The 24,058-nt window shown below is 39.8% G+C and overlaps 1 protein-coding gene across 1 annotated transcript; it reads left to right on the top strand.

Annotated features, from left to right (window-relative positions):
- Nucleotides 1-1,422: 1,422 nt before the first annotated feature.
- mbtps2 (membrane-bound transcription factor peptidase, site 2) lies at nt 1,423-23,072 on the top strand. Its single transcript, XM_049565714.1, has 11 exons — nt 1,423-1,721; nt 3,986-4,134; nt 6,824-6,962; nt 7,618-7,721; nt 8,763-8,890; nt 12,191-12,309; nt 14,185-14,365; nt 17,059-17,165; nt 19,121-19,319; nt 19,795-19,870; nt 21,922-23,072. Exons 1-11 carry the CDS (start codon nt 1,647-1,649, stop codon nt 22,142-22,144), a joined length of 1,500 nt encoding a protein of 499 aa, XP_049421671.1. The 5' UTR covers nt 1,423-1,646; the 3' UTR covers nt 22,145-23,072.
- The last annotated feature ends 986 nt before the right edge of the window (nt 23,073-24,058 follow it).

The raw sequence follows: 24,058 nt of genomic DNA, 5'->3' as shown, positions 1-24,058 counted from the left end.
AAATGTACTGCTCATTCCTCTCCATAGCATTCTTGTATTCTATTATGTGCTCATATTTTACTCAATATAGGAAATGCATGTTGACAGTTAAGCTTTACATCAAATGCATCATGCAGGTCTTGATGGGCTAATGCAGAATACAGAGTAAAGAAAGAACTTTAAATTTCCTGCTCTCAGTTCATATTTGCCAACCTAATTGAAAATTATTTGGCTTCAAAATCAAAAGTCAAAATTTCGACATTTCCCACACATCACTTGAAGGCATCACACTTGACAGCTCTAGTGTAGCTCAATATATGGGATTAGTAACATAAAACTGGGACAAGCAACAATTTACAGTGGTGTAATGTGTCATAAAACTTTGTTACAGAACATAAGTATTTTTTGGGTGTGTATCCGTACTTTACTTGAGCTTTTATATTTCTGTCAACTTTCAATTTTGCATTTTACTGCCCTTATGTTGCAGGCTTTAAACATTCTATGGGGGGTCCTGGATGAAAAATATTAAAATATTTATATCTAAAGCTCAATCAAAAACAACTTTGAATGTAAATGAGAAATACAGTGCAATGTCAGATTCTTATGGAAAAAATTATTGCTACAAATTATAAAGATTGTTGTTGTTTTTTTCTTTGTTAGACTACATTGTCATGTCATGTTGTCATCTGTGCTTTGTGTATTAGTATTTGCATGTAATTACAACAAAGTTTCACTTTTACTTCACTACATTTCCTAAATAAAATGCATACTTTTATTTCAATACATTTCACCCAAGCATCTTAGTTACTTACTAAACAAGGAAGGAAGGAAGAGAGGAAGGGATGGATGAACAAATGCAGGAATGAGAGGGAAAAAACTAGATTTCTTCTTAATCCATTAAATTGTGAAAAAGACCTAATTGTTTCTGGTGTAATGTATGCTCCATTTTTAGGGTGGTGTACATGTACAATTCTCAAAATTCCAAGGCATTTACTATCATAAAATTAATTTTGGTACTTAAGAACAGCAAATATCAGATACTTTAAGACTTTTATCCATTTAATTTTCTGACAGCTGACTTTAATTTTAGCAAAGTTGTTTTCTGGTATGATATCTGCACTTTAACCAAAGAGCTTACACTCACAAATATATTGTAACCTCTATGTTTTTACTCAAGTGTAGCATTCAGGTATTTCATTCACCACTGAGAATTTTTATTTATAAAATGGGAAAGCATAAGCACAAACTGTGATGCGTGGCATATATGGACAATGTAGTTTAATAATTATCACCTTATTTAACTGTTAAAGAAAACTAAATTAAAATCAGCCTAGGAAGTATTTTCCTTTTTTTTTTCGAAGGGAAGTTCTCCAGTTCAACACTTGGTGGCGGTAGTGCTATGGTTGGTTCAGCTTACAAAAAAGAAGAAGACGAAGAAGAGTCACCCGGAAGTGTGTCGCACAGTGCTATGCTGACGGACCTTTCCATTCAGAGCATCCCTGATACAAACCCATATTTTGTTCGTATTTAAGCTAAAATGTTAGATGTTTTATGTTATATTGAACATGTGTAACCGCGGCTAGCTGCGGGATGAGGAGCGGGCGGACGGAGTGATGGAGACAGCGCAGTTTGCTTCATTGTGTCCGCGGAGAGTCGTCTGATGCACCATGATCCCTGTGCCTCTGTTGGTGTTTGTGATGGCAGCCTGGTGTGCGGTCTACCTCGCCGACACACTGCTGAAGGTGAATATATAGTCTTGCTTTAGGTGTTAAGTACGATGTCAGATAACATACGAGCAGATATAAGGCTGGTTCATCAGCCAGTACTATTCACAGTGGACGTTAGCAGCCTCACGACATGTTATGGCTGTAACTCCCACTCTTTCCTCACTCAGAGAAACTGTTTCCTGCTGTTATTATGGTTCTGTTCATCATTATTATCTCTAGGCGACACGTGCATGCAATAAGAAAACTTAATGTCTTCTAGTGTACAGCAATGCAGTTAACACATGTCACTTGATTTAGCTTTTAAAGAAATTACTTTGGACAACACATGACATAAGCTGACAAAAGTTATGTCAAATACATGGGAAAACTTGGGTGCTGGTATTCATGTGGAAGCATCTTGACACTCTCCACCCATCCAAACACTGTTACAGACTAGGTACACCCCCTCATGGCAACATCACCACCCAATGGCAGTCCCCCCTCTGCAGGACAATGCACCGCACCACTACACCACAAAAAGTGTTCAGGAACAGGGAAAGGGGACGTGCCGGTACCCCAGAGGTACCCCCAGTCCACGGTTGGGCCTCCTCAAATTTAACTGGGCTCTGATTTGTTGAGGCATGGACACAGGACCTCTAGGCGTCTCCTGTGGTGTCTGGCACTGAAGCAGTGGCGACAGGTATTTGGAGTCCAGTGAGTTGTGAGGTGGGGTACTAGTACATCCTACAGATGCTCAATCGGATTGGGATCAAGGCTATTTCAAGTCCTTGAGCTATTCCTGAGCAGTTATTGCAGTGTGTAATAGAGCATTGTCCCGCTGTGGAGGAAGCTGCCATCGGGGAGTTCCTTCCCCAGCAGCTGTGAGGGAGTGTACTTGGTCTGTAATGGTGTTTGGATAGTTGGAACATGTCAGCTAGCCTGTGACGCCAGGGATCAGCACACTAGGGCCCCGTTCCTGCCTACTGCCCGTCACAAAACAGCACTTAACCCCAGTTCCTGTCCCTGCGGGCAGTGGGCAAGGTTCTTGAATCCTCTGGGTTGGGAGACAGTTACTGCCTCAAGTGAGGGCGTTCAAGTATCTTGGGGTCTTGTACACGAGCGAGGGTAAAATGGAGCACGAGTTGGATAGGTGTGGTGTCTGCAGTGATGTGCAGTGATATACTGAACCATCGTGGTGAAGAGGGAGCTGAGCTGGAAGGCAGAGCTTTTGATTTACTGGTCCATCTACACCCCAACCCTAACCTATGGTCATGAGCTCTGGGTAGTGACCAAAAAAATGAGATTGCAGATACAAGTAGCTGAAATTAGTTTTTTTCCTGGGGTGGCTGGACTCAGCCTAAGAGATAAGGCAAGTAGCTCCAACATCCGGTGGGAGCTCGGAGTAGAGCCGCTGCTCCTTATTCATTAAAAGGGATCAGTTGAGGTGGTTTGGGTATACCACGACCTGGCGTGGGAAGGAAGGAAGGACAGATGGAAGGATTGATGGAAGAAAGAAAGATGTCAGGTGGCATCCACATGAATACCACAACCCAAGTCCTCCCAACAGAACAATGCTTTGTAACAAGATGATCAATGTTATTCACTTCACCTGTCAGTGTTTTTTATGTTGTGGCTGATCGGTGTAGATAGATATTACCTGATAAATCTATTATTTGTAAGTTTATTCCTAGTATAGAGGACTAATGCTCTTTCTGTAATTATGTGGTGGAACTCTTAAACATCTGTTTGCTCAGTGTGCACATGTGACAGGTTTTGGGCTGATTTTAATTTGGATGTTAAAACATATTTTGGTGAGAGAGTTTTATTTAGAGAATATTATTTATTATTATTTGTTATTTATTATCAACAGTGCTCATTTCTGATAATGAATTTGCTTATTATTTGAGCCAAATTTCATTTTTCTAAAATGAAATTTGAATGAGCAAATCATAAAAAAATGTAAATTATTAATTTATGCAAATTATTCAATTTCATTCCTAATTAAGTCAAGCTGAGTGTTATTTCTCTCCTCTGTCATGCCTGTACCACATTTCATTAAGACTTATGTCATGGTTATGAAATGTATTATTCACAAATGAGCAAACAAACAAATTTACGGGATCTTGAAAAAAAAATATGTGTCTGAATTTAAAAATGAATATGTCATTAACAGACGTCTTCAAACTTCAGTATCGGTCAGACTCTAATCACACAACTCATCACACTCAACTTCAGGACTGTAATGATTTGGTTATTGCACTCGTAGTTAACTTTCCCTTGTTTTCCATTGACTCCCACAGTCGTCAGTGACACATCGGATCAGCTACGAGTCATGGTTGGCGAGTCGGGGGTTGATGTTGTCTCCTTTCCACGTGAGATGGCAAACCACCATGTTCAACCGCCTGTTTGCATATTGTGCCCGCATCAACCACCGAGCCCAATACCTGTGGTGAGTACTTATACTTAATAAATGAACTACAACTAACCTGAACTGATCCTGCATCATTTCTGTACTCTCCTGGTTCAGGCGTCCATGTTCCAGCTCTTAAACATAAACTCCAATTTTTTGGAAGATTTCCCAAGTGGCCCACTTGAACTCATTGATTATTAATGCTTTAGTTTAATGCACATTTTATTTTTTATTACACTTACTCAAACAGAATTTAAATAGAATGGGAAACAAATCTGACGTGAGAGGTCAAGAAGCTTTTGGCTCATACAGTGCTCCTCTTAAAGCGAAATTTCGGTTTATTTCAACCTGTCTTCTGTCGTCCTAAATTTGTTTCAAGTGACTAGTGACATAAAAATAGTTAGCATGTTAGCCGTTAGCCTAGATACAGCCAGGGCGCATAGTAGCGTCAGACCTGTTAAAACATAAGTGAACGGGCAACCTTCAAGTGCAAAGTTAGTCCACTAAACAAGCTTTTTTTCCACAAAGACCGCCTCATATCGTTAGGATAAATGTCAGAGAACATATAGAAAATGACATGTAAACGTGTTGTCTTACCTTACTGGTGTGGTGCCATGTTTGTTTACGATTTAGCTCTGCTTTCCAAAGCGCGGCCGAAATATATCTTGCCAGCTCTAGATAAAGCCCAGCTGGATACTACTCCAGGTGGAGGTGTCTCGTCCTTGGTCACATTCAGACCTTGAAAATAAGGCTGCAACCGGTCCCATTCCTTGCAACAGAGGCATTCCTCTTCTGTGGGCACTGGGGCACAGCATCCACAGGTACACCACCAATCTCCAGAGCTACGCAGCCTTGCAGCAGCCATTCCTCCTCTCTCGTCCTCTGCCTGTTGCGCCTCTCTCTCTCCTCCTCCTCCTCCTCCTCCGTTCTTCAATTTCACGAAGCTCTTCGTCAGTGTATTCTGGCTCAAATAAATAAGGGCGGCCATCAAACTCTGCAAAATCAAATTCCTCCTCCACAAAGGTGAAGTCTGGCAAAAATTCAGCCATTATTCTATAAATCTTTCATAAAATAAATGAATGAACTTTTCAGGCTACGGTCTGGTTCTGCCTTCCAGCTGTTGCTGCTTGTTCAGGCACACTATGAGATCGCTGCTTGTTCTCGCGAGATTTTGACCGTGCTTTGGAAAGCAGTGCTAAATGGCAAACAAACATGGCAGCACACCGGTAAGGTAAGTCAACATGTTTACATGTCGTTTTCTATATGTTCTCTGACATTTATCCTAACGATATGAGGCGGTCTTTGTGGAAAAAAAGCTTGTTTAGTGGACTAACTTTGCACTTGAAGCATGCCCGTTCACTTACGTTTTAACAGGTCTGACACTACTATGCGCCCCGGCTGTATCTAGGCTAACGGCTAACATGCTAACTATTATTTTTATGTCACTAGTCACTTGAAACAAATTTAGGACGATAGGAGACGGGTTGAAATAAACTGAAATTTCCCTTTAAATTAAAAATCTTAAATATATACAACAATTTTCAATCAATGAAATAGAAAAACACTTAAATACAAACAAAATGAAAAACACCTAAAGACGCAAAACTAGAAAAGTACACTCTGTATGGTGCAGATCTCTGCAAGGTGGTCACTGGAGCTGATCGCTGCCACTCTGGGCAGCTGCACCCACTGGAAATGTCCCTCCCAGCTCCTGTACAGTCAATTTGGCGGTGAAGAAAACGAAACAGGGCTTTTTTCACATCTATCATGCCTAACTTTAGTGGGTCATTACATATCGCATATGGAATTAATCTGCTCCAGTTCAAAGTAGGACCAAACTTTACTATGGATGTCAGTTTTTGAGCCACGACGAAGACCAAAATGTGGCCTGAAACAGACTAGGAGAGGCTTGTTTTTAGCTGAGCTGGTTTTTGGAACATTTATGGCCCCTACTGGGCACTTACGAGGAGGCAGCAATCAATAGCAGTATAAAACAGTCAATAAATTTCAACAATTTCAACCATTTCAACTGTTGTGAATCACCACAGCTACAAGAGCTCCATGAGTAAACAGTCATAAAAGTACGCCCAAAACATTAGGATGATTGGTCCAATAGTACTTCTCACACTCTCACACACACGACCCAATGCATGATCCCTTTCAAGCTTATGCATTGAGGAGATAATAAATAGCATATTGATTGTAGGTGGCTAGTGACTGACCTATAATTTTTATTTAATTATTTTAGTGTAAGTAGAGAATAAAAAAGGCTCTCTGTTTTGAAATTAAATGCATAATATAAATATCATTCCAAAACCAATATGAGTGTTAAAGTATCTGTATGGGCACTATTTGATGAGCACCTAGCTTAGCCATAAAGGAAATACCACTGTTAAAACTACAACACTTGTTGAAGTATCATGTAGGGTTACTGAAAACTTTCATTTTCTCACTAATGACATATTGTTAGTGGCCAGCTATCACTACCTCTCAACAAAATGATGCTGAAGTGCCGCTGTGATGATTTTTGTTCATCTCTTCTCATCGCTTAATGGACAAGTGGGCCGGTCCTCCAAAATGTTGATATATCTTTTGTACTGTGCAGTTTGTTTGTTTTTTGGGTTTTTTTTTGCAAACTTTTGGGTTGTTTTCAGATAAAATGATCACATTTATAGGGTCTGGCCAAATTTAAATGATTGCTCTATTATATCAATTTGATCTCTGGCAGGTTCAACAGCGGTATGGTGTTTGGTATAGTGGCCATGCTGGGCTCTGTGGTGCTGCTGATAAAGACGCTGCAGCAGACGCTCGCTCAGATGACCACAGACAACCCTCGGATAGGAGGTCAGCAGGCACTGCAGGTGGTGGTACGTACACACCGAGCTGGTTAGACTTGTAAATATTGTGACTGTCTTGTCAGTGCACAGGGTCAGAGATTAACTGGAGTTCAGAGCACAAATGTCCTTGAAAGTTCACACAGAGCCTGAGATATTTATATGAGGGGGGAGAAAGATGCCCCCATTTAAAGGCAGGGCTCTTATTTTGCATTTTTCCCCTGTTCACCTCTTATTCATTGAGGTGTCAAATCGCCGTGCATTAATGTGAGCGCTATTCCCAGTGGACCACTGTACGTAGGTGATTAATGGGAAGCTCTTAGTTGGCCATTTATAAACAGGCATTCAGGCTGGAGTGGCAGAAAATGCACCACACAGCCAGCGGAAGAGGAAAATGCAGACCACACATAAAACCACAGCTTCAGCAAAACAAAAAACGAGTGTGGATGAAGATTTTAATATCTTGGTAATATAAAAGTTATGTGTATGTGCCAGATATATTGTATCATAGTTTACATTTCCTCCTACAAGAATTAAAATGCCAATATAATAAGATCAAAGAGGCCCAAAATTCTTGAAACAGGTTGATTTGTCAGCCTGAGGATGACTGTTGGAGTTCATGATGTATTTCTGTATCAGTCACAGTTGTGTGTTGCCTTTCTTTTTTTGGTTTCGGGCGTGTCTTCAGGTCCCTGGTGTCAATCTGCCCACCAGTCAGCTGGCCTACTTCTTCATCGCCCTGCTGCTCAGCGGAATCATACATGAGTTGGGCCACGCTGTGGCAGCATTGAGGTACAACACACACGTTTCCCAAACACAAATCTGTTACCATGTCAACTGGCAGAGAGAAGATCATCCAATGGTTATAAAGACAGAAAAAGGGGAGGTGACTAGTGAGGGTTTATGTGAATGCACAAGGGAGTTAAAGAGTCTTAGATATTTTCTATTTAATTGAAGATGTATAAATGATGATATTGTTTTAACCTGGTTCAGCGTTATTCTGTCCCTTATGTTAGTGCTTTATTCTGCACTTGCCTGGACCTTCATCTTTCATCATCTGATAAGTTAGGTGCTTAAAATGCTTAAAAATGTGGCTTTGAATCTCTCTAAAACATTAAATATTCATTGACAACAAAGTTGCACACTAACATGTTTATTATTCATGTTATATGTGTTGGCAGCTAGGCTTGGAAGGTATCTGTTTCCTCATACCTTCATACCTTCCTGACATTTTGCTGGGGTATATGGGTTATGACGGTATTTGTTTCAAGAAACAAAATAACAACAACAACAACAACAACAACAACAAAAATTGTAAAAGCTAAGCTACTGGTGAAAGAAGTCATTGTAGCATATTATGTGACATCATCGAGCCACAGTATGCAGTGAGCCCACTTAAACAAGACCTCCTGGGCTTAAATACTTGCGGTCCATAGTATGGTGAATAGGCAGCGCCCCTTTTCCATAGATTCTTGCTTGAGGATCCGATAACACTTGTTGCGGTGTAACAATACAATATTGCCACACAAAAATATTGCAGTATTATGTTGTATTGATTTTTTTCACTCACCCCTAGTTTTTAAGCTATATCTTTATTGAATTTACAGAAGATTTACTGTATCATGGTTTAGTGATACCACAATATAATATTACATGTACTGTACCAGAGTATTTTGGCTATATCGAGCACCCTGATTTTGAAATTCTGCTCTAAATTTGAGAGAAAATAGTGTGTTCATCCAGGATCCCATCAATTTTAGTAAGACATTTTCTGAGACTTTAATGTGTTGTCCTCCTCTTCTTGACCTCTTTTAATGTGTATCATTTTTCTAGGGAGCAAGTGCGAGTAAACGGCTTTGGCATGTTTGTGTTCGTGGTGTATCCCGGAGCGTTTGTGGACCTCTTCACCACACACCTCAACATCATATCACCCACTCAGCAGCTCCGGATCTTCTGTGCCGGTAAGACTTTTTAACCAGACGTGTTTTGATCCCTCCTTGTGGCACAGATGATCATTTTGCCAGCTAAGGTGATCACAGCTATTAATCACAATTATTACAAGCATTTTATTAAATACTCATTTCTGTTTTGCCAGAGAAGGTCATCCTGAGGTCATTTATTTCTGAACACCAGACAGCTGCTGCACATCAAATCATTTCACTCTGCAATTAAGGAAATTAGATTTTAATGAATTGATTGGCAGAGCAGGCAGTTATTCACGCATGAATGCGACTTATGTCTTCTACAGGCCACCGTACGAGCCTGTTAGAGACTGATTATTTTCAGTGCAGTCTGGTCAAGAAGAATGTGACCAGTTTTAATTTGAGTCAAGAGTCAAGAGGGCAGTTTGAAGCAGCAGAAAAAAATGCTGATCACAGAGATTCAAATTTTGGGTTTATTTGCTAAGGTTTGGTGTTGTAAAATTAACCCTGACAGGTCACAAAATGCTGCAAAAAATCAAATTAAAAGGCAAAAGATGCCCTGTATGAAAAATGAATTTCTCACTTTGGATAATATATTATATAATCATTGTTCATTACAAAAATATGCTGGAAAGCTGGGTTCAGACTACAGGAGTTTTGGGCTGATTTATCCCCGATTTAACCCTCCCCACAAATTGGAGGAGAAATCAGGTCTGGGACCCTGATAATTTCAAGCATGTTTGATATTTAGGATTTAAAATCTGGATGATTATGATTACGTCAGTACAGACTGGCTGACGGTGTTGCCAAGCAATGTCAAACAATCTAGCCCTTGAGGCTAATGTTAGCAAGCATACTAGTGTTGTACTGCATATAAATTTGGCACAAATGTCAACCTGATTGGATTTTGGTAGTCAAAGGTCAAGGTTACTGTGACCTTGTGTCTGTCTCATTCTTGTGAATGCAATATCTCAAGGCTTTGAGGGAGTTTCCTCAAATTTGGCACAAACGTCTGCCTGGACTCAACGATGAACTGCTTAGAATTTGGTGGTCAAATGTGAAAGGTCACAGTGACCTCACAAAACAGGTTTTTGGCCATAACTCAAGAATTCATAAGCTAATTAGGACAATAGGGGAAAAAAACACTTTTCTGGCCATTATTCAGTGTCATATCTCAGGAACAGAAGGGGAGACATTTGGTCAGATACTAAATTGGTGACACTAATCTTTTGTGCCCATCTTGAGGCTGAGCTGATTGTATAGATCTTCTGTGCTGCCGGGTTGAAGATGTCTGTCAAGCATCCACATTTTAGAATATGCTTCTTTGCAGCAACATCCATATTTGAAGCATTGGGAAACAAACAGGGAAATGGATGTCAGGATGATTTGGTCAGTAGGGATGGGAATCACGAACCAGTTTGAGTTGAGAACTGGTTGCAAATTGTCCAATCTGTCACAACCACATGTCTTCAAGCTTTTTACTTTCTACTTTCTGCTATCAGTGCCAGCATATTTTTCCTGACAGTTCTGACTTTAACAGGGACGTTAAACTCATGTTTCCACTCTGCTGGAAACTTGAAAGAAGGAGTGACGGCAGAAAGGATGAAACAGTCCAAAGTGCCACATATTTCAGCAGTATTTGAAATATGATTTTGTTATTAAAAATGTGATTAACCATTTCAAATGGCTCATATAATATACATTATATTTTTTCAGATAACGCTTTACCTCATAGAATAAAATGTTCTTAATTTTGGCAGTTTTTAGTTCGTATTTTCTTAATTTTAGGCTTTTCAACTAGTCTAACTTCCTCCTGTTTAAAAATCTTGGAGATTAGACAATAGGAGGATCCCTGTTCCCAACTGAGCAGCATGTCTGTTACTGAGGGTAAATAGCCAAATGTAATAACATTAGTGCCACGCCGGCAGGGTTAGCAGATTTTGATTTCTTTGACTTTGAAAACTAAAATGAAAACGAATTCCGTAGAAATAGTCTCTCATTTCATTCATTTCAGATGATGAGATAATAAAACGGTTGTGTTGAAGCTGAAAAACCTGTGAAAGCCTACTTTTTTTCCACACAGAAAATTGACCAGGAGTAAACAAGAGAATCAATAAACAATTTGACAGATTAGCAGAATCGATAAGGGCATCGGTTTCAGTAACATCTTATCTGTTCCCATCCCACTGTGATCCCGCTGTGATGGGAACACATAGGTGACTCTTAACTCCCTGCAGATGAGTCCGTCAGTGTGTAAGAGCATGACTCTAATAAACATCACTAAATGCTGCTTCCTCTGTGCTGTGTGGAGCCTTTAGAGGGCAGCGAAGAGCTTCGGTAAAACCATCTGTATCTTAAACCAGATCCAAATTCCTCCAGGCTTTTCCTCTGTTAAATGTGACAAGAAAATAACTCGGGTGGTGACTGCAGGCACCAAACTGAGACATCCAATCAAGTCATATGACAAAGCAGAAAGGCAGAGAGAGGAGGATGCCATAATTCCCATCAGGGGAGTGGTGACATAACGGCATGCTGTGTTTATTTTTCTGTCTCTCCCTCTCGCTCCACAGCGGAGATCTCTCTGTACGCAGGAGGGTTCTTTCTCATAACGTGTTTATTATTTATTCCTGTAGCGATAGGTGATGCAACTTTAATAGTTTGTTTACTGTATAAAGTCAATATGGGAAATATAATTGCGCCCTTTAGGCCTGAAATTAAAATCATGTAAAGCAGTCTGGGATTTTTCCCCCCCAGAGAAACAAATTTCCTCAAACTGTCTTCAGCTATTAATCTCCTCCTTTCCAGAGACTTTGCGTAGCTTGGTGCTTGATGCTGCTGTCACCGTGTTAAATAATGGTTTTGCATGTTTCAGGAAATAAGATCTAAATATTGTGCCTTGACCTCATCAAGCAATGAAACGTTTCCTCGTGTGGTTTTGGGAGACTGACTGTCTTCTTGCATAATTAAGATGGTATAGTTAAGTTATTTTTGGTGAGCAGTGGTTACAGGTTTGCCACGACATCCTCCAGCCTGAAAATATGTGGAGAACATGCAAAACGCTTGTGACAGCATGTAGCATGTAGTATGTTGTACTACATACTACGTGCTTGTGACAGCATGTAGTATCCAGACTGTCGAATACAATCCTGATGTTACTCTTTGCTTCTCAGTAGCTTCATATTGGAGGGTTCAGGTTCATAGTCTTTACAATTTTCAAGGTTATATTTTAAAAGTTAAAATTCTTTGCATGGTCCTTTTTACATTCTAGGAATAATAATCTTTCATTAACTGAAATTTAAAAGTGAAATTAAAATAAATGTTTCTGTTTTCTTTCTTTAGGAGTGTGGCACAACTTTGTTCTCTGCGTGGCAGCATTAGCCTTTCTCTTCCTGTTGCCTCTCCTCCTGTTTCCCATGTACTCCACCGGCGGCGGGGCGTTGGTCACAGAGGTCGTCCAGGTCAGTGCAGTGAAAATCAAGTTTTTAACCTTTAACAAGTCCAGATGGTATGTTTTTTTAATGTTATGAGGCATATCATGAGCAAAATAAGTAGTTGACACCATGGCTGAGCATTTCAACCTTGGAACTGCGGTTTGCCAATGATAAAACACAGATTTAGACAGCCAGGGTTTGTGATGTCACTAAGGAACTAATCCTGTCAACTTGCAGGGTGGAGCTTTCTATATCATTAGGAGAAGCCTGGGTCATTTTTTTCAAAGACATTTTAGATTGTTCTGTATTGTTCGGCATATTTTTAGTCGTAGATGAGTCAAATGCCTGTTAGTCAGCCTCACAAAAATAAAGGCTGACTTATTTTTAGACTAAAATGTTAATAGCCACTCTGCACAAAGTTGAGATTGAGATTGAGATTGAGATTTGAGATGCTGATGGTCATTTTTTTTGCATTGTTACAGCCTTTGCTGAACTTCCCAGTAAAATGTCCTTAGAACTGAAGTGACATTTCCCACCATGTTTTTCACATAGGAAAAGTCTCATTTATTTAGAATTCATGGCACATTAGATTGTCAAAAACGAGATAGCTATGTGCAACAGATATCTTAGACATCTATCTGAAGTCTTACCTTAAATGTGATCTTAGCCAAGGTCAAAGTCTGTCTTTGTAAAGCCAACATCCCGTGTAGTCATGTATCGGTATTTCAAAAGCTAAGCTAAAAACAGGTTTTCCACCATTTTCTGACATTATTCTAACATAAAAAACACATAGTTTGAGCTTTTTGGTCATGTAGTCAAGCTGAAGGCTCACGTTATCTGTCACTGCTATGTTTCTAAAGTGCTGTAAAACACAAGACAGGCAGGAGTGTATTTATTTGATGAGCAGGGTTCAAAGCTAAGCAGGTATGCTTGAGCAGCAGGGGAGGGGCAAGGGGCTGGACTTATTCATAGATCCTCACATAATAAGTGAGGCAAAGGTGTAGAGTAACATCTAAACCTTTTTAAGTCAAGAAGAGATGATGGTACCTACGGGTTCTTGAAATTGTTTTATGTTTGTGAATATGAGGGGGAAAAAATCAAGGCTTTGAACATTAAAAAAACAGATTTAGGGTTATTGAAAGTGCTAGAATTTATTTATTTTATGCAACAGTTGAAGTTGTTTTGATATTTTCTGCCATCGCTGTAACACGGCACAACTGAGACGACACATTTAAGCCTCTCTCTCTTTTTAATTGTCTGTGAGCTTCTGTAAAGCCTGCTACATCTCATTATAAAAATTCTCAGTGTTGTAGCTGTAATTAACCTTGAGCCATGTCTCAAACTATGCTGTCTTGGAAATGGGCCTGCAAAGTCCTTTAAAGGTCCTTGAATTTGATGTCTATGATAGTGTGGGAACCCTGAAATATGTTCTTCTGATGAACAGAGATGAGTTTTTAAAGGCTTGATCAATGCCAGGAGAGAAGCGTCAGTGTTTTATTTATTTTGATTTAGATATCTTTCCTAGTACATTACATACACTAGTTATACTGTGAGGAACATTTTCACTTGTGTGTCAGAACTAAAGTTACTGCTTCACTATAGCATGTTTTCCAGTGTCACAGTTATTAATAACCTTTATTTTTGTTGGCAGAGTTATTTTTCACATTATTGCCCTCTGCACATTCACACAGTCAGTAATTCACACAGCCACAGTTGGCAGCTGAAGTACTTTGGTGTTAAGTCTGTCGGTCTCTATGGCAGCAGTTGGCAGGGGAAAGTGTTTTGTCATCCATGTCCCCACCCGGATTTTCCCACTGCAGACATCAAACCATCAAAGTATGCTTTTGTGACCTTTAGCCATTTGAACCAGTTTTTATATTCCTGCCTGTGTCTTTGGACCAGGGCTCTGCAGCTGACGGTCCCCGGGGTCTTTCAGTCGGGGACATAGTGACGAGGCTGGAGGACTGTCCAGTGTGGGGAGTAGAGGACTGGAGCAGCTGCCTGTCTCACCTCTCTCATACCCCACAGACTGGATACTGTGTCCCCGCCGCCAGCCTGCAGCCCAGCTGGGCTCACGGGCGAGGTGAGTGTGCCGTGGAGATAGTAAACAAGTATAAATAAGAGTCCTTTCAAAGTAATAGTGAAATGAAACCTGGCTGTTTGACGGAAGAAGCCCATTTGTCATTTTGTTAGTGTAACTCAATAAAGAGTCAGCAGTGTGCCACTGGAGTACAGACTTATTTACTGTTTAATTATGATCAGTTCATTAATTCATTAAAGACTCAATTAAATTGATTCGTTCATTAAAAATTTACTGTAAAAAAAAATGTAACCAAATATTATATCTCCTGCTTTAAAGTATGTTTTTTTTTTTTTTGCAATCACGTCAGTTTGTTTGTATTATCTGCAAAAATTTTGATCATCTGTCAATCATTCTAACTCTGCTACTCTGCTTCCATCTTCTCAAATGCGAGGATTTGCTGTTTTTCTTTGTCATGTATACCAGTCATTGTAATATTTTGAGGCTCTAAGGCATTTTTTACTCTTTTTGTTAATATTATATACAGCAAACAATTAATCAATAATAAAAAATAACTTAAAAGCGTAAAGTCTGACACCATCTCACAACTAAAGACTGAAAAATTTTCAGTTACAGACTGTAAGATTTTGCAAAGACTGGGGATCTTGCAGGCTCACTATTTGAAGCACAAGACAGTATTCTTGTCAGTTTGGCATCAATATAAATTGTGTTTGTGTACAAATTTAACATTTGGGAATTTATCTTTTGCTAAGCCCCGCCCCTTTGCAATGGTCCGTCAAGGTGTCAGAGTAAGCATAGAGCCCATGCTGTAACTAACTGCACTCTCTGAAGAAATATCATATGTTTGGAAAAATGAAACCGTGATTCCAGAGAGAAGCAGACAGAGGGGCCTACAGTCTGTGTTTGGAGGATATATCCAGGATGTCAAACTGACTTGGCAGCAACAACAGGTTAAAAAGACAAAGATAGTTAGAAGCTAAAGCCGAACAGTAGGCTACAGATCACAGTGTAAAAGTCAACCACCACATCACTGCTGATCACCACAGAACACAATCAATGGAATATTGAACCAGCTGTGTGTCATCACAGTATGTGCAGATGAACGCTGTTTGGCTTCGCCCAGTGCCACTGCCAGCACCTGGACCTCTGCTGCTGGACGGGCAGGGATCCTCCAGGGGAAGTCGAACATCATCCATCTGCACACACTGTGATGACACACAGCTGGTTGAATATCAGCAAAGTTTCCCTGCTTCCCTTCACTGGTTCCTGTACAGCAGGGTCGGCCTTTTTTTCACTGTGACAATCATTATAAAGCAAAAGCACATGTGTATACATTCAGTAGGCCATATCCTCAGTAGCTAGCTAGCTAACCCTACACTTTTCAGGGTTTGGTTTTGGTTTTGGAACAGGGAAGAAACATGTATTTTTTTCCAACCTCTCCAGGTAACGAGTATCATTAATACACGACGTGCCCCAGGCACAACATTTAGCTCCAAATCCACAACACCAGCCTGAAAATGAAGAAATTCTGAAGCGACTGCATTAGAGTCAATGGAGCACAGCTGTGTTGTTGTCGGACCCTGGTCTGAGCCAGCCCGATGTTACGTTATGATTGGCCAGTCTGCATCTGGGGGCAGGACTTAGCCAAGGGTCAGTTGGTCGCCTAAACTCACTGCCAGCTTTCGTTGGTTAGCTCTGCTATTTAAACGGGAGAAGCCCGTGGGAATGAGAGGCGATCCGATTAAAAAAATTAACATTCTCACTAAAATAAGCTGTGGACGGTGGATCAAATACACGCAGCATTAATCAGGGACCCTTTTTCACTCCCCAACCCTGTCTCTCTGTTTCTCTTACAAGAGAACTGAGACTTGTTCATGTTCGTGTGCCTCCCTTTTTGTCCCCTCCATGTTTACTGTCTACCCAGTTTGCTGCTTCCTGTTTTGTGCTGCAGCTAATGGTTGTTGACAATGTTCATATCAATAAACTTCCCTACTTGCATGAGCCTAGACTAAAATCTTATGATAATATTAAACATGTTTGATTTTTTGACGATTGAGATCACAGGAGTGCACAGCAACTGAGCTAAAACTAATGATTTTATACTGACATTGGAAATTTGTCTGCGACAGTGAAATCACTTTAAAAGTTATTTGGTGTAAGGCTGGCATTAGTTACAGTCCTGATTTCATTTTAACCAAAGGGTAGAGTTAAAAAAAGAATTTCCCATCTTCCCTCCATCTATTCATCATATAAAACTTCAAACTCCACCACACCATGTGCTAAATTTATATCCTCTCTGTGGCTATCTTCAGCTTTTTGAATGTACTACTCTGTTATTTTGGTGATGTTGAAGATTCAGGATGCCCCGACACTTGTGACATGAGCATCACAGCACAATGTCTTCCTACCTACTAGAACATCATGTTTCCCCAGTGCATTTTGCTGCACGATGTATTAATGTGCTTATTAATTTGTACAGTCGAGTCAGCTTGTGTGAGTACACAGAGGTCCTGGAGACATATGAGAAGTCAGCGTGATAATCTCAGTTATGTCATAAAGTGTGTGATACTCTGTCCTTGTCTAATCATCTTATGGGAGTAGATTTACCAACCGAGAGTCCGACTACAAAAAAAAAAAAACAAAACTCAGTGACATCCATCTTTAGTTTTCAGCCTGACACACAAATCTAATCAGTCTCTCTCTCGTCCATTTATCTTTTTTTTTTTTTCTTGTAGCCTTCAAGCGTTTGGATGGAACGATGGACTGCTGCAGCAACAACAGCCTGACAGACCTCTGTTTCTCTTACATAAAACCACAGGGCAGGAACAGCAGAGAGAGAGAGGTAAAACACACACACACACACACACACACAAGCAGACACAGGCTGGGACTTTTTGTGACTGCTTCATCATGTGAGCAGGTTTCCAACCCAGATAGAACATCAAGGATATTTTTATATTTTTTCCTTTATTTATTTCAGTTCCTTTTATTCTAGGGGTGTAATGGTTCTGACACGGAGACCAAAACTGCAACACATGTCTGCAGTCACATGTCATGGTTCCGATTTCCCTGTTATCTAACATTTCATTTACAGCATCACCCAAATGTGTCTATTATCTGAACACGACAAAAACAGACTTGAAAGGGAGTCCATCTCTCCACATCGTTCAGGCAGCCTCCCATTGCAGATTCAGATCGAGCCAAAGTACTGACTAAAGCGGGATTTATACTTGTGCGTTGAATCAACGCCATACCCACTTCGTAACCTACGCTGTAGCCTGATGTGCACATTCCCAGAAATGTAACAACATGTCACGGCAACGCAGATCTCCTGTCTGTTTTTGTTAGCTGAAACCATTTCCCTCAGTGGAAACAAAGCTTTTATTTACTTTAATTTCAAAGATAAGAAACAATAAATTGTGAAGACAATAAAGCCCACCCCATAATAGCATCTTATGTCCTGTGTGATTTATCCTGGCTTCATATGAGTAGAGGAAATCTTCAGTAGTCACTAGGCTCATTTATACAATGTAAAATACCATAGACTTGCGCTAATAACATTAGCATGTCATATTTGTTTTGAAAACGTGTTTATAAGACAGTTGTTTTATCGTTGAACCTTGTGAGTTGTAAAGGAGCCGAACGTTACCTTCGTTAAATGTTGCTGTTGTCTCCGCTGGCTGCTAGGCTAATTTATACACTGTAAAATGCCATAGACTTGTGCTAAATACATTAGCATGTTGTAATTGTGTGTCCAGGAAAGACAAGTGCTTTGTCTGTGAATGCTGCGAGTTTCATCAAGCTAATTTGTCTACTTGTAATTGAAATTGTTGCTATTAAGACATATTTGATGTGTGTTTTGAATCAACTAAACTTAACTGCACTTCACAGAAACCCCACTGCCACCTAGTGTTTTGGAGGTGTAACTGCAGAGTGACACAGACACACCACTGCACAAGTATAAATGCTCAGACCAAACATGCAGACTCAGTATCACTACTATACCATTATTTTATGACTTATAAATAACGTAATTGCTTTATATTTTTACCTGTTATAAAATGTTAAGAGCAGACAACGGTGTGATTTGACTTGCGGGAACAGAATCTGTTCTAGTTGACACTCGCATCTCTATTTACGTAAACCCTCTTGATGGCCACTAGCCACTTTTTTCTTCACGATTTCTCAGCTGGTATGATATAACACTGGAGACTTTGATCTCATTAGTTGTACAACCAGTCACACAACAGCCCTGGTATTTTATGTAACAAAGAAAAAAAATCTTAATTTGCTGCTTTTCTGAGCAGTTCTCTGCACAAACTGTACCTGAAGTGATCTTTCCACCCACAGCATAGTAATGTAACAACAGAATGGAAGGGACTTTGAAAGAAAAGTATTAAAGCATAAGGTCAGAATGCTTCAGCTCTGCTGCGGTGTACCTTCTTGTGTGCATTTTCGTCAGTCCATTGTGCCTGCACTGTATAAAGAGCAACTGCCAGCTGCAGTTCCTGCATAATATAACACATTTTGTGCAACCCTGACCTGTTTTTACAAGTTAACCACTGTCATAAATTGGTATAAGAAGTGAGACTTTCACGTTGGTCTATTATAGATGAAGATGTATGAAAAAGAAAATAAGAGCAAACACTGTCAAAGGACACAGTGATGCATGTACAAGAAAGCAAAAAACAAGACTGACTTTATCAGGAAAAGTTACAATAAACTTGTCTGTCACTTGCTGCTGACCTCTCTTGTACTTCTCATATTTGCATCCCTTCTGTAACCCTGTGGCTGCAGTACGCCTGCATGCCGGTGCGTAAGATGGTGACGGGGACGCAAGTGTGTCGCACCGACGATGACTGCACCGCAAACTCCCACGCCGCCAGCGTTTGCGTCACTCCATCTCTGGAGAACCAGACTCGCTTCATCCGTGTCACACATCCGCCCAGCGCACACATGCTGTTTGTGGGGTATCCGCCGCACCTTCAGTACGCTGGTAGGTTACAGTATGTTGTGTTGCCAGGATCACCTCCTGTCTTCATGTTTATTTCATGAAATGTAGGAAATCATTAGTAGAAGCAGAAGCATATCAGACATTTTGATGTAACTAACTAAGGAAAAATATACCATAAAAGTATCCAATTTCAATTATTCCTTATTTGTAAATCAAATAATATAAAGGTTTGTAATTTCTCTGTCAGACTTGCAACAAGTTACTTTTTTGATGAACAAGCCCCACCCTTGAAGGAGGCATGAGCTTGTATTTGGAATATTCATTTAATTGGTGTTTACAGTGTTGAGCTGCCTCTCCAGTCTTTAAGTGATTTACAATGAATAAGCGGCATGTTGTCTTGTCTGCTGCAATTTAAGACACTTACAAAAGTGTTGAATGGATCAAATCTTTCTTTAATGATGTGTGTATAAATTCCTTCAGCGTGACTGTAACATCTGCCATGTTTTGTCTTTCCCAGTGAGTCTGACTAACTTTGTCCCGCGCTTTGGTTTCCTTCACCTGGATCTGCCTGTCTTCTTGGAGACCTTCTGCAAGTATCCTTTCATGTTTAAAGGACAGATGAGTCATTATGAGATGAGGGATGTGTGAGGATTGGTTTTCCAAGAGTGAATGCTACTCTTCTGTCTAAGTCTCTTACACAGAAAAAAAACAAAACAAATGATGTTGCTTTTTTTTTTAAAGGATAGAAGGGTAATGTAAGTCCTTGGCTGACAAAGCACCGTCTGTTCTGTCTAAATGATGAACATTTTGCTCTTCAAAATGGTGATACAGCATAACAGTTCTGAACAAAGTCTAATGTCTGTTATTACTGATTAAAAGTCCCCATTTTAACATCTAGTCATTTTGCTCCACAGTCAGGAGGCGTGATGAGCTTCACAAGTCTAATGGCTGCTGCTCAGAAAGTGACTGGCTGAATTTAACTCGTCATTGAATAGCTGTGGACAATTCTGACTGCAGTTCTGCTGCATCATGTTTGTGTTGGTTGGTGCTGTTGCTGTTTTTATGCCTCCATGCCAGCGATAGCTGTGGCCGAAGGCGTTATGTTTTCGGGATGTCCATCCATCCGGCCATTCTCCTGAAAGCAATATGTCAATGTCTTCGGGGAATTTCTTGAAATCTGGTACAAATGTCCACTTAGACTCAAGTGTGCACTGATCAGATTTTGGTGGTCAAAGGTCAAGATCACTTTTACTTCATCTGTCCCGGTCTGCTGAATGAAATATTTCGAAACCGCCTTCAGAAAGTTTCTTTAAATAGCACTAGTCCATTTGGACTCAATGAATAACTGATTAGAATTTGATGGTCAAAGATCACTGTGACCTAATCTGTCCCATTCTCTTGAATGTGATATCTCAAAAAGACCTTGAGGGAATTTCCTCAAATTTGCCTCAAACATCTTGGACTCAATGATGAACTAATTTGAATTTGTTGGTCAAAGGTCAAGGTCACTGTGACCTCACAAAACATGGTTTGGGCCATAACTCAAAATTTATACACTATTTATGACAAAGTTTTGCACACACGATTAAAAGGATAAAAATATGAAGAGATGACATTTCATATTCAAATGTTCAAAGATCAACTTTACTGTGAATTCATAAGATTTTCCAAAAATAAAAATATGCCTTAACACCGATGGTTGTGGCCGAAGGAATTATGTTTTTGGGTGGTCCGTTAGTTTGTCTGTCTGTTTATCTGTCTGTCCATCCATCTGTCCCATCTTTGTGAGCAGAATATTTGATATACGGTCAAAGTCACCATGACCTAGCATTTGTCTCATTCTTGTGAATGTGATATCTCAAGAACACCTTGAGGGAATTTCTTAAAATTTGACACAAACGTCCACTTGGACTGAAGGATGAACTGATTAGAATTTGATGGTGAAAGGTCAAGGTCACTGTGACCTCATAAAACATGGTTTTGGCTGTAAGGAATTCATATACTACTTATGACAAAAAAGTCTAATCAGATAAAATGATGAAGTGAAGACATTTTATATCCATAAGGTCGAAGGTCAACTTCACTGCGACATCATAACATTCCGAATAAACACTTTGGTCAGATACTGAGCAGATGATACTAATCTTGAGTGCCCACCTTGAAACCGTGCTGATTGTTTAGATCCCCTGTGCTGCCGAATTGAAGATATGTGTAATGCATTCATGTTTTGCCAGAAAATACAATTAATACCTTTTTATTAAATTCCTTCCAAGTCTTCACTACATAAAGCATGTGAGTCTGGACAGACATGGATGTAAACTGTGACTTAATGGTTGGCAGAGGCATACAACTGTGAAGCGTTTAATTCTAGTCTAGACTTCAGATCTTATCACATGATCTTTATCAGCAGATGGATTTTTTTTAAACCAACATGGAATAGAAGTCCTCAAGTGCTCAGAAAAAAAGTTCCATCTGCTGATGAAGATCATGATAGAAAGCCCAAGAAATGTGTGTGTGTGTGTGTGTGTGTGTGTGTGTGTGTGTGTGTGTGTGTGTGAGTGAGAGAGAGAGAGAGAGAGTGTGAGAGTGTGTAAGATGATGAACCTTATACAGTAGTACAATCCTTAACCCTCCTCTCTCTCAGGTATGTGGTGTCCCTCTCTGGTGCATTAGCAGTAGTAAACTCCGTGCCATGCTTCGCTCTTGACGGTCAGTGGATGCTGAACGCCCTGCTGGAGGCCACGCTGGTTACTGTGGTAACAGAGCGTCAAAAACGCGAGCTGATTGGTTTCTTCCTGCTGCTGGCGGGCAGCGCCCTGCTGGCAGCCAACGTGGCACTGGGCCTGTGGATGGTCACGGCGCGGTAGCCACAGCGGTGAGCTGCCCAGGCAAAGACAAAAACTAAATAAGTCCCCATGTGGACTGAGAGATGTTCTCTCAGGATGTGTTTGACACGTGTGGACCATTAAACTGTGAACATACAGGGAACAGGCTGCATTACCCAGCAGTGCTGCCCTGTTTCAGGAGACTGTTGAGCAGAACATTGCTCTGCCTCCAAGGCTTTTTTGGACCACCAGGGAAAACAATAACCAACCTTCTTCCACCTTGTTGCCGCCATATACTCAAAAAGCACATACACAAATAAATAATGCACTTGCCGTAAAGCACTGTCCTATGCGACTGTTTACAAGGACTGCACAATCTTTCAGACTTTTAATATACTTGATGTGTTTGAAGTTTGAAAGAAAACTGTGTTAGTTTTTCGAAGGTTTGATTCCTAAATGCCATATTTTCCTGTTGATACTGTTCGACTGGGCCTCAGAGTGCTGCAGTGAGGTAAAGGTAGGCTGTCCAGACAAGAGAAGCAAAGAAAACTTTAAAGAGCCTTACAGTACATGTGTTGGCAAATGCATGGCAATACCTTGAATTTCTACCACATATCACCAGTGAGAAAATTGTGCTACCTAATGTTAAGATATGTCAAAGGCTCCTCATACATGTGTACATTAAGAAGTTAATGAAGACTACTCCTACAACATTTTGTAATATCCAACAAATGTTTAAAGGCGGGTAATCCCATTTAAAATGAAAAACATTTGCTCCATTAAGTGTCTTTCTCGTCCTCGGGCATTGTGGTGGGAAATACAAATTTGTCTATGAACCTTTTCCCACTTTTTCTTCATTTCATTTTTAAGTTTCATTTTCATTTTTACTCTCTCAGCCACTCACTGTCTACGATCTGGTTGTAAAAGTTGATTTGTGAAACTTGTGGAATAAAAGACTGCTTTTATTTAAGTGCCCTCTCTTACAGTGTTTAATAAGACAAAGTCTGATTTTAGATGTTATTTTTGGATTAACAACTTTGTTACTGGGTACAAGTACTGAAACAAGAAAATGCAGTTTAGTATTTAACCAAAAATGCAGAATGATGTATAAAATGATATACAGAATGAAATGTAGTAATACATAGAATGTGGATGAAACATTTTATTTACACCAACTTGATTTTTTTTCTTTTTTTTCTTTACAGTTCTGTGTATCATTTATCTTTATATTTTGGGTTGGACTATAGATAAGAAATTGTGTCTATCTGTCAAATGTGCCACATTAGACAACATCTGAGACGCTATTTAACTAACTGGCAAAGTTTTAGTTCTTTGAAAGGAATGAGAGGTTAAAAATTGATCCACTGATCCTTATACTTTGGGATTGGATGTTGTTGGATTATGGACAAACATTGTGTGTTCGGTTTAAAAAATCTGATTATAATTGACACATTGACATAAAATATACATATATATATATCCATGTATCCCAAACAAGTTGCCAGAATAAAATGTTGGCGTTGTATGTTGCTGCAAACCACAGGTATGTTACATTTGTAGGTTTCATACGTGTCTTATCAATGTTTGTAAAGTGATATAATTCTGATTACATGTGTATGATCTGACCTTTTTATCTGGAGGTGGAGAAGATGGCAGATGTTGTGACAGCTAGATGAGATGGCTGCCAAACTGCAGACACCTTTTTGAGTCTAACAAACAACAAAACGGGGTGTTTTTTAGTGGAACATTGGCTGCATTTTCAGCCATAATTATGCCACCAAAAGCTGGTAGGTTTTTTTCCCCCAAAGTATGTCTTACTAGTTTTTTAAGTTATACAAATACAGTTTAAATTTTAACAAAACCCCATCCCTCTAGTAACTCTCAAGTAACTCTAACCTATTACACCATGACAAATTTACAATATGACATATCACTAGGTCAGTGGTATGTACTATA

This window comes from Epinephelus fuscoguttatus, linkage group LG21 (genome assembly GCF_011397635.1).
Source record: "Epinephelus fuscoguttatus linkage group LG21, E.fuscoguttatus.final_Chr_v1".
Lineage (NCBI taxonomy): Eukaryota > Metazoa > Chordata > Actinopteri > Perciformes > Serranidae > Epinephelus > Epinephelus fuscoguttatus.
This window is presented reverse-complemented; position numbering and strand designations above follow the sequence as displayed.

What these genes read in the sequence shown, in the direction of transcription:
- mbtps2 (XM_049565714.1), top strand. Translation starts at nt 1,647, where the DNA reads ATGATCCCTGTGCCTCTGTTGGTGTTTGTGATGGCAGCCTGGTGTGCG. An exon ending in TGGTCACAGAGGTCGTCCAG is followed by an intron (nt 12,310 to 14,184) that starts GTCAGTGCAGTG and finishes TCTTTGGACCAG; the next exon opens with GGCTCTGCAGCTGACGGTCC. An exon ending in GCCGCACCTTCAGTACGCTG is followed by an intron (nt 19,320 to 19,794) that starts GTAGGTTACAGT and finishes TGTCTTTCCCAG; the next exon opens with TGAGTCTGACTAACTTTGTC.